This window comes from Cryptotermes secundus, unplaced genomic scaffold, assembly GCF_002891405.2.
Source record: "Cryptotermes secundus unplaced genomic scaffold, Csec_1.0 scaffold51, whole genome shotgun sequence".
Classification (NCBI taxonomy): domain Eukaryota; kingdom Metazoa; phylum Arthropoda; class Insecta; order Blattodea; family Kalotermitidae; genus Cryptotermes; species Cryptotermes secundus.
The window spans coordinates 149,275-161,651 of NW_019737980.1; the positions used below are offsets into that span (position 1 = coordinate 149,275).

Consider the following 12,377-nt stretch of genomic DNA (forward strand, 5'->3'; position numbering starts at 1 on the left):
TTTTGTTGCCTCCTATGACTCGCAAGACTACGGTGGAGTTATTCCACAAATGTGCATGCTTAATCAAAATTGTTATTGCATATTTTCCTGCTATCTCCAACATAGCCTGGTCTTAGGTAATTAAATTGCTGTAGTGAATCTGACGTGGGTTGTCCAATGATTCAGGTTAGCTCTTTCTAAGGGGTCCAACAGAGTGTCTCCCCCCTCACCTGAGGATGGAAACAGATCCAGTTTCCAAAACGTTTTCTAGTTTTTAGAATACTGGATGATAGACAAAGACTGAAACCCCAGTAACTCTGAGTGTTATAGACCATCGTTTCAACCCCTTACAAATTTTACATGTAAACAGATTACTATCATATATTTCTATAAACAGTGTATTTTTATATATGGATTACAGAAGTAATAACATCAGTTGGAAAGAAGCAACATAAATGCGTTGTTACTCATATTAAATATAACATTAAAATAAAATTCCTGTTTTCATAAACTCAACAATTTATTTATGCATACAGTTTGTTATCAGTGAAACGATTACTTAATTCACAGATTTCAACAAGTAATATTATACTGAAGTACAACTTCCACATACTGTTTCCTGTAGAGTTTGGTTAACTATAGTATGATACACTGATTTGTGGAACATAAAAATTGACTCTCCTATTCCTATTACTCTCCTATTGTGCATGCTGTATAAATACAGATTACTGCCAAGTATAAATATATTCAATATAAGATACTACACTGTAGTATTTGGGCAGATATAGTGAAGTACAATATTTGTTTTGTAGCAATAAATGCACTGTGTGCTGAATCCTGAAAATGCAGAACGTTTAAATAATCACAGCTGAAAGAGTCACACTCACATATACAAATGTAAACACACAATGTATCTACAATACTGTAATTGCGTATATAAAGAGAATCACTTATCCCATTCTCACACTAAAATTTTGATCATGATACCATATATCCATGCCCCATATGCTGTCATGGCATAGTGCTTAATTAGTTAAGCACAGGGACAACTTTACCAGGCACTGACCACATTATCATAACTCACAAAGCATACTGTTTTCATAGATGTTGCCCTTTTGTACATGTTAAATCATCTTTAATGAAAATAAAGAAAAGCACATGTTAAAGCTGCATATTTTGTTAAGAACAGCAACTTTGATCATATGTATAACTGAGCAAGCATCACCTTCCAGTAACATTTCTGTGGAATCAGGTTTAAGTGTACATATTACCATAAATATATGCGAAGAACATAATTATTAACTTTTAAAAAATATCAATAACTCAATAAAAAATCATATGTTAAAAGGAGCCACTTTGGAGATTAAAAATTGTTGCACACAAAAACTGAAAGTGGAAATACATGACTACTATGAATCTAAGGCATTGATCAAAAGTGAATTAATAATTATTGTAAAGTTGGAACTGAAAAGTTAATACAGTGCATTGACTAGTGTTTCACAACACAGCCACAAATGAATAAAACTAGATATTTGTACTGTGAACTACAAATAAATTATTATTTCACATTGTGCTAACATTAAATAATTGCATGCACAGTAACAAGTCTATTTACTTTAATTACACTTGGTTAGAAAACATTCTTTATTCAATTTTAAACCCTAAACACATTCCCACAAAATACATATATCCCAATATTTCATATGAATTTAGAGTTTGCTTTTATGATAACATCCAATTTGATAATTTCTTATTGTATTAATACTTTTGAAATCCAATTTGACTCTTTTCTATCTCCAGGTCCTTAAATTTTGAGTTACTGGGAACATTCAAATCACTTTCCATTATATTGAAGAAATGCCTCCTATAGCATATTATCTGCAGTTTTTTAAACTCATTTAAAATTTCCATATTTTAGAAACCAAAATAATAGAAATGTCTTACTTTATTATGATGAAAATATACGTTTATTTCTTGCTTATACTTCAATATAAAAGTTGCACCAGTATGTTATTGTACATAGACATAATTATACACATCTGAGATTTCCAACATACACAATAGTGAATTACAAAAATAACAGAAATATATATATATATAGGCTACTGTAATGCATAAATACCTTCTTTCAGCACTCTTATATTGACCATATTTCCTTTAATGCCTTTACATGTATGTGTGATCCAAATATGAGCACTTTTAGGTTTTGCTTTTGCTCAGTGGTTTATTCGGCAACAGAATGTAAGCCATATACAATTGTTTAGTTCTTTCAAAACATCCCTCAAATGAACCAAGATTCCCAAAGCTCTTGTAACTACTAACTACTCACCATGACTAGTTCCAAAGGAAGGTCATGGCAGAAACATTAAGCTGAAGGAAGTACAGCAATTGTAATTATTATGAGCAATGAGAACATGTACACATATAATAATTCTTTATATTCTTCTGAAATTATCATACATGTGAAATATCTCTTGAAAGTGACACAGCATAATAAAATAAATAGACATAGTCCCATCTATATTTTATCACTGCCTGCAATAGTGCATAATTCTGGCCATGCCTATGGTATTCATATGCACATAAGATCTTCATTGCAAAACATGTGTATGAATCCATGATTTATTTAATCCGTCTTGCAGTGCATACACTCATTTATCTCCTTCTCTCCCTCGCACTACATGTTTCGGCATAATAATGCCATCTTCAGGTGCTTACTTATCCACGTCAAACCAGTTCATTGCATGCCATGTTCACACATTAAAATAACTAAAATATGTATCTATCATATACATTGTCAAACGTTAAAAATATTAAAATTGTTCAGGATACCACATCGCTACGTCGCCCCTCACTACGTCAGTCACGCCCATTCTCCTTTGTTGGAGCACTCCTTCACTATCTTGTGTGTTGTGCTTTTGTTGTGTCGTGCTCCTGCGACTGCGTGTGTTATACTGTTGGGCTTCCTGGGTANAACATGGCATGCAATGAACTGGTTTGACGTGGATAAGTAAGCACCTGAAGATGGCATTATTATGCCGAAACATGTAGTGCGAGGGAGAGAAGGAGATAAATGAGTGTATGCACTGCAAGACGGATTAAATAAATCATGGACTTAAATCAGTGCAACAGGACGCTAAAATATAACATGTGTATGAAGTTTACTGGCAAGTATTCTATCCATTGGTCAGTGTAGCTATTGTTTGATTTCTTTATCATGTTAATGTGGCTCTAATGTCTGGAGTGATAATACAAAACTCCTCAGTCTCAGTTACTAGAATCTGAACTTTCCTGATAAAAATAAATTACCTGTATCCATGACCTCATGACACTAACCACCCTACTAACTGTTCCACACAAGATCAGACAAGCACTGTGCGGTGATATATATAAAATGGAGTATATATTTAAGGAATTAATAGAATATATTCATACTCTGTTATTGTTTTCTGTCTCAACAAAACAACTATCAAAATCTCAATCACATTTTCTGTGTATAATAAATTTGTTAGTTTTAATAGTATGACAATATGCTACATGATTCAGCTTATAAAGCCATTATCAGGCAGTACATATTAACAAACATTTTCAAAATACTGAACTGCGCTTTATATGAATTCATATATTACAATACTGTTACATGTACACCCATTGCTAGGCAACAGGTTGATAAACAAGTTCCCCCGAAGACAGATTAATGGTAAACAGTCCTTTGCTAGGTCACGCAATAGGACAAATGTTTATAGTTTGTTGCTATGCAACAATCAGCACGCTAATGGACTGGAGCGATTGCTATCATGTGATTTGTTTTCAACATGGTCCACGCCATGGCCAGTGCTAAGCAACAGAACTGTAAACACAGCTACAATAATAGGTGTTTCTATGGGGTCCACACCGAAGGTATATAGAGCACAGTGAAGGTCGTCTGCAGTCAGTCATAGCTGCGAAGCTGTGAGTCAAGGACATGAAGCCATCACAGAGAAGAGTCCAGGAGGGTTCAGCAGCTGAGAGTACAAGGACGAGAATAGAGCATGTCTTTCGAGAACTGTGAAAATTGAGTACAGACTAGGACAGAGGAGTACATAGTGACTGAAGACGAAATAACAAGAAGACCTCATAGTGATTTGAAGCATTAGTTTCTGTGTTGAGAGCCATTGCCAGGAGATGAATAGTGAAGATGGAGAATGCAACAGGGAACTGTAAATTGTGTAAATCACCGATAGTATTGTATTAATTATAATTAAGAGAGAGAGTGTAATTGAAGTACTAATAAATCCAATCATCTGAACTACAACCCATTATTTTCGTCACGCATACCCCACTACATATGACAATATAATAACTATTACTAACATAGCTGACTATATTCAAATTCAATAAAATGAAATGCAATTCAGTAGTTTAAGCTTTGTGTTCATGTACTTATATATGCTACTTGCATGACTAGTATTTATAATCTTCAAGGAATGCATCCTGTTGTGTTATCCAATACTTCATATACTCCCACCATGGTCAGTCATTGAAAGAATACCTCACTCTGACAACTGTAACTGAGGCACTGATGCAGGAAGAGGCTGTGGTTAGACAAACATGGCATACAGAGTTTTTCGCAATGCAAGTGTTGGAACAGACCTCTGATCCTAATGACCTTCTGCAGGTAAACTTTTCTAACTGCAGTGAAGGGATGAAGGAAAGGTACTTCAAGGGACAAAACATAATCACACATTTTGGGCTCGCCTGGATTGAAGGAAGTGATCCAATAGATTTTGATGATGGAAAGCACTTGAATCAGGTGTTGAGAAGAGTCAACAAAAAAAATTGTTAGTGTATCTGCCTGATGATGGCTTTCTAAGCCAAAACATATAGCACACTGTCATAGTATTAAAATGAATAAACTCATTTCATGCATTAAATATGAATGTGACTTTGATAGTTGTTGTGTTGAGACGGAAAATAATAATGAAGTATAGGGTAACACAACAGGATGCATTCCTTGAAGAGAATATATTCATGTTTGTTCTTTGCCAATGCACTGATTATTCAAATGGGCATGTATACTTCACTCATTGGCCACAGAGATATTTGCCTGTGGAATTCTGGCAACACTGTCCATAACAGATATCAAAACTGGATATACATACATACAATCTATGCAACAATAATATTTTCTTAACATTTCTGTGTTTCAATGGAATACTTTTCAACCTTACACTGATACTTAAATAACTGTTAAATTGATTTTACAATTGCAATTTTGATAAGTTAGAACAACACATACTAGATAAAATGAAAGAAGAACAATAACATAAATCAAGACAATTACAGAAGAGAGAATCCTGGAAGAGGAATTCACTCAGTTCACTCTCGCTGACTCACTCATGGAGCTGAGCCCTTTTATTTATTTATTTATTTATTTATTCACTTCACATCCATGGATGTTGGTGGCTTCTGAAGAAGCCACCAACAAAAACATAAATATGATATAAAAATACTTTAAAAACCATGGAACATATATACACAAACTAATCCAAAAAGAATAACACAGGCAACAAGAGCTGCAACCTTATTAGTCTGTGTTTACTTCATGATGTATGCAGCCATTGGTTGAGCTTATTTCAAGCACATTAAATACGTATGCTTCCAAAACACTCTGTTTCTACATGCACTCATTTGTCAAAAATGCTTATCAAAACATATATATTTAATTCTATTGGAATGTGGAAACAAAATGTGTTCTGAAACAAGCATACATGTCTACCCTATATAAGTAATATCTTCAGGCACTGTTTCTCGCTTTACAGGTTACTTTGTTCAGACATCAAACAGCAGCAATCATGATATTGCAATAACAATAGCAATATAAATGTTCCATTGAGACATCTTACTATTCACTAAATTAAAAAGGAGTTTCATATTTCCATCTTGAAGCATTATGTCATGTCCATGATGCACTGCCATCCTTGTGTTGCTCTGCGAAGTTTGAAATTCACAGGACATAATTTACATGTGACTGGTCACAGCGACTACTTTTTTTCACACTGAAAAAGGAATAGATATTTATTTGCCTATGAAGAAATTAAAAAATATTCAACTTAAATAATCTACAAGCATACTTAGTATCTATTAGTTCTGTTTTCTACAAAAGTATGTCCTCATTGCCATTCTGCTCAATTTATAATTAAAGTTCAGCTTCAGATATGATAAAACTGCTTTATTTATTTTTTAAGATCTCTTAAAATCTTTCAGCTGGAAGTGTAGAAACTGAAAAGCTATTTCTAGAAAAGTGTCTGTAACTTGAACCAAAATGTATTGCCCTGTATTTATTTAATTCTATGATTACAATTATTCTGTGAATCTAAAGACATTGTATTTACACATCATTCAGGGAAAACATCCTACAAAGCAATTGGAGGGTCCTTGCTGCTAATAGGGTATGATATTCTCAAGAGTACTGAAAATTTGTAACAGAGTATTCTGTAAGTTCAGATATTTTATAATTTATTTCATAAATGGCTCACTGCACACTCAAATACTGGCTATCTTATGTGTAACATTTCTGATTAACATGAGAAATGTTTATGATACATTATTCTGTGTTGCATTAATTCACAGGTAAAGGTAAAGTTGAAGAAAGCAGCCTTCTAGGATTCGGCACTGTGTATATGTGGTGTTAACCGACGTTTCGGAGGAACGTATCGCCTCCATCTTCAGGGTAGAACAAAAAATATAAGAAATCTGCAAACGAAGAGACCGTGAGAACCGGGTTTTCACGGGTAGAACAAAAAATATAAGAAATCTGCAAGCGAAGAGACCGTGAGAACCGGGTTTTCACGGGTAGAACAAAAAATATAAGAAATCTGCAAGCGAAGAGACCGTGAAAACCCGGTTCTCACGGTCTCTTCGTTTGCAGATTTCTTATATTTTTTGTTCTACCCTGAAGATGGAGGCGATACGTTCCTCCGAAACGTCGGTTAACACCACATATACACGGTGCCAAATCCCAGAAGGCTGCTTTCTTCATAGTCACCGCCGTGAAAGCCTCTAATCTTACAAAGGTAAAGTTATCCCTGTGCTTAACTAATTAAGCATTATGCCATGAAGATGTATGGGGTAGTAGATATATAGATCAACATTTTCTTGACCTCTTCATTAGTTGGAAGTGAGTGGTCAGCTTCACACCCTGGCAGCTGTACCCCACCCCCCCAGGAGGGGGAGCCCCCAGTACCCATTGTATAGGAGGACCCTATGGGAACTGGAACTCCGACCTCTCAGTTGTTCAGCCTGTAGCCAGTCGCAATACTGACTGCACTATCCCGGCTCACTGCATTTATTCATGTATAAAGATATTCGTCACAAAACCTTATATCAGGTAAACAGTGTTACATTTCAAGATTACAAGGGAAAAATGGACGACATGAAGGAAATATCGAAAAACGGGAGATGATTTTATTTTCCGTAAACTGACAATGTAAATTATTCAGCTACAAAAATTCAAGCTGTTGCAGTAAATTTCAATCAAATAACCCGCCAAACAGCAGAAACCTAAAATCAATGATGTGGAAGTCTACAGTCGTTGGAAGTTTTCATCAGTCCATTGAATTGAATTATCTGGTCTTTGCATTTTTCATTCATGTATATCTGGTACTGGTTCGGACACCTATCGGTGTGCATCGCCACAAGCTGTGTTTGTATGGTGAAAGCGACAACTCATGCGCAACAACCATAACACCTGTTTTTGTGTTGTTTGTTACAGCATCGGTTTGACGTTTGAAGTTCATATACGCTCTGTTCGCGAGTTCGGCAACATTCACAAAACAAACAGTGAATCATGGGAACAGACTTACGTGTACAATTCCATTTAACGTATATAATAAGACACATGTAACTAGATAAACAACAGATCATCAACAACAACTTCGTGTGAGTAACATTCGCTTACACAAACAAATGCAAAGCACTATGATCTTGACTAATGGAAAATTTACATGGCCAAATAACACCGCAATCGAACGACATGAACCCTGCTCTAATGATACAGGTACGTCAGCACGGATGCATGGCCCAGTGATGACTCAGTCATCAGTGCAAGACTGTGATGCAAGATTACAGTCAGAAAATGGCAATGTGATAAAGCATATGTTCACGTTAATACCGTACTAAGCTTCATACGTGCAACAGATACCACAACAAGCTTCATATACGCAGCAACCACCCATAATACAACAACCGAATTAACACAGTATATCGCATAAAGCAACAACAAGTAGAGCTAGCATACTTATCAGAAACAGAAGCAATAAAAGTGACTACAATGACATCAACTGCTCTGGCAAGAATTACAAGAAAGGGAAAGAAAAGAACAAGTATCAAGATCACAAAAGCACCAACAATGAAAAACAAGTCACGAGAAACGAGCAAAAACCCAGCTCAGCTACCAACCTCTGTGACCGTAGAAACAGAGGGCAAAAGAAAAAATCCAGCAGCACCATTAATGTTTGTCCCAAGAATCACAAACATGCAGCCAGTAACAGCTACTACAATTGAATAAGTAGTTAACAGACTAAACTACACTTTGAAAATAATAAACAATGATAAAATAAAGATAATGGCAACCAAACTGGATTATCAAAAACAATACTAGACATATTAAACGAAAAAAAAAATTCAATTCCACACACAACCACCTCGGCAACAACGTGCTTATGGAGTGGTAATAAAAAATGTACACCACTCTGTGCAGCAGGAGTTAGTGGCAGATTCACTTGAAAACCATTGTCACTTTTTCTTAGATACATAACCAGCCGGCAACAATGAAATATACCACGTCGAATACCTATAAAACATGAGAGTCCAAATTGAACCTCTTTACCAAAAGAAAAATAGCATTCCGTAAAGCAAGAGGTGTCAAGCGTACTTCCTTACCAAGGGGTACTGCGAACAGAGGCCAAGATGAGTGAAATGTGGCAAATCACATAGTTTCGAGGAAGGTACAACACCTAGGACACAACCAGCAAAAATATCTACAATGCGGGGAATTACATGCGGTAGCTACAGATGTGCATAACCTCGACCTGAAGCACCTTACAAATATACCGAGACAAGAGTACGAAAACCTTACCGTACCACAGAAAGCCGAAAGGAGATCGGAAATGACATATGCCCAAGCGACCGGAAATAGTGCTGGAACTCCAAACATATCAACAAGCAACACACAAAAAAATACACCAATAAACGCGACTATTAGAACACCTGGTAAGAAGCAGCAAAACTGCACAACAGAAATACAAACTTAGAAGTATTCGGAAAACCAAATCGAAGAAAGTTTACGACTAAACATCCCGCTAAAAGCAGCGGAAGAAATAGAAGAAGCTACTGAAAATTTCACTAACGTATTGCAAAATGCAGTTTGGAGCGCAACACCAGAAGACAAACCTCAAACTAAAGATCCTGAATATTAATAAGTAAAGGAACAAATCAAGGAGAAAAGAAACCTTAGATGAAGATGGTAGGTGAGTATACATCCCGTAGATATACGCAGATACAAGGAAGCCACTATAAAATTCAAAGACCAAGTAAAAAGAATGAAATAAGGAACATTTTAGACTTCTCCGAAACTTAACTGATTATTCACGTGGAAAGAAGTCAAAAGATTAAAACAGCCAACACAACGCAAACCCACGAATCAGAAAAACGGACCACACTTCAGCTCGAAGTGATAAGGAATAAGTGAACAATTTTGCAGCACACAAAAATAGGCACTCACACCTAACGAAATGTTACATAATGAAGAATTAGAAAAAGAAATCAACAAAACACTGGAAGAACCGCTATAAATATAAAAAATAATCAAATTCTATACACCTAAGGAAATCCAAAAAATGATATAAGATCTTAACGCAAGGAAAGCTCTATGATGTAACCTGATTATAGGGAGAATATTGAACAATTATGAAGAAAAGGCATTTCCCACCTAATATCCTTATGCAATTCAGTTATCAGAAATGGACACTTCTCAGCTAAATGGAATGTTGCGCAGATAATGATGATTCCAAAATCCGGCAAATCGCTAGAGGAAGTCAGCTCATATAGACCGATCAGCTTAATGCCAAAGGCGAGCAAAATCTTCGAAAAGCTATGTTAACAGCTTACCCCCAATACTAGACGAAAAAAGAATCATACCGTACCACCAGTCTGAATTTCGACAGCAACACCCCGCCAACGAAACACGTACACGAAATTACAGAGACAATAAGAGGAACCTTAGAAAAAACAGTACTCCTCTATGGCGTCCCCAAATATCATATAACCGTCTGAGAAAGTATGGCATCAAGTGATATTCTTTAAAATTAGAAAAACACTTCCCCATGCTAACCACAGAACTTTCGAATCATATTTAAACGAAAGACGATTTCAAGTGAAACGATAAGATGAAAACACAAATTTAAGAACGACTGAAGCAGGGGTACCGCAAGGAAGGGTCTTAGGACCTCCCTACATCTATGTACACGACTAACCTATCGGCATCAGAAAACACACCAGCTGCTAACTTAGCTGATGATACAGCAATATTAACAGCAGATGAACCAGCTATAGCTTCAGTGAAACGGCAAGACAACATCAGTAGGATTAAGGAATGAGCAAAGAAATCGAGTATTGAAGTAAATTAAAACAAATCCACGCATATTTAATTCACCCTGCGTAATCAAACCTGTCCGACAGTGCATATGGGCAATGTTGCTCTAGCAAAAAGAGAGAGAGATAAGTGAAATAGCTGGGATGCACCTTGATCGATCTTGATAGAATGCTGACATGAGCGAAGTGCATCAAAACCAAAATAAAACAGCTCAACCTAAGATAAAGAGAGAAAAAACAAACTCAGCAGAAGATCAACATTACCAATCGAAAGTACACTACTATTATGTAGCAGTGCTCAAACCCATTTGGACTTACGGCGTTCAGTTGCGGGGGACAGCCCCAAATTTCAACATTGAAATACTCCGTTTCCGGTCAAATACGTTCAGGTCTATACTGAATGTACCTTGGTATATATACGTAAACAACTCTATGTTCCATGAACATCTCCAAAATGACCACAGTGAAAAATTAAACAAGAAAATGGAATGACAAATACTTAAATTAGAAAATCGCTCAAACGCATTAGAAGTGAACATATTAGGCAACAGTGAAACCGGAAATAGGTCGAAAAGATACTGAATATTAAATATACCGGGCAGATTTGAGTAAAGTAACTAATAAGAGTATGAACATGATAAAGAAAATGAACAGTAAAGAGTACAAGAGTTACGCCACTGGGCATAACTCACACGTATATATTCATGGTGCACATGAACTTGTATTGCAGACTTTGCAGATTACGTATAATAAATGTGAGAATAATAAAAAATGACATCTAAGCTGCATTTAAGCAAATGCGGCCACAATAACGCGGATGATTTAACAAAAGTTTTCATGTTTTCAGAATATTTTCCGAACATTAAATTTATGTAGAACACAATCTGTTCCCAGCTAGTGCCGAGATCAAGAAAATGTGGATCTATACATCCACTCTCCCATACGCCTTCATGGCGTAGTGCTTAATTCGTTGAGCACAGGGACTTCATGGCTTCCTTAATCTATTGAATCATCTGTTCTCCACATAATCTCACAGCAGAAGGTTCTTATATTTCACCCAATAATCCACGATACTTACAATCAGAATCTACAAGATCTATGGAATTGTTATTGTACCTTCAGTTAAATAACCGAAGTAGCTTTGTCATGAATATAGTAAACACAGTGACCTGCCGTAACTGTATTACCGACTGAGATGCAGAACCTTAACAATATGCATGCTTCAGTCATCTGTGTTTCAGCTCCCGAACTATGTAACACATACACCTTTCATAAGCATTGCTTCGAGTGAAATGCTGCCATTGGGCATTATAGTAAGACGAAACCTTAATGTTTTTGACGATCCTGCATCCCTTATGTCTCATTATGAAATTTCTATGGAATCGTTCGTAGTGTAAGAATACACCCGTGACACAAAATATTTCTCAGTAAAACAAATTATCCAAGTTCAAAAACATGTTTTGAATTGGTGTACCACATATATATAAAAAAAACAACTTTATTTAGACCTTCAAATAGTGCCACTTGTAATTTGTGATCAAGACCAAATTAATGCTTAATAGCTCACAAAAGTATTTAATAATATATTTGAGCAATAATCTTCCATACAGTTTCATAAATGGCGCCAGGGTAGCGACTGGCTATGGGATGGGCGACCAAGGGGTTGGAGTTCGAGTCCCGGTAGGGTCAAGAATTCTTCATATCGTCCAGACCGACTCAGAGGTCAACCCAACCTCCTATCCAAAGGGTACACAGGGCTCTTCCCC

General features: G+C 36.1%; 1 protein-coding gene across 2 annotated transcripts in view; it reads right to left on the bottom strand.

Annotated features, from left to right (window-relative positions):
• Positions 1 to 4,245: 4,245 nt before the first annotated feature.
• The window catches only part of LOC111870501 (proton myo-inositol cotransporter), a 170,678-nt gene continuing 162,546 nt past the window's right edge, over positions 4,246 to 12,377 (bottom strand). For both annotated transcript variants that reach the window (XM_023862835.2, XM_023862834.2), the window contains one exon: positions 4,246 to 6,017. In XM_023862835.2, coding sequence (XP_023718603.1) covers positions 5,966 to 6,017 — 52 coding nt within the window. In that variant the 3' untranslated portion in view covers positions 4,246 to 5,965. The remainder of the gene's footprint in view (positions 6,018 to 12,377) is intronic.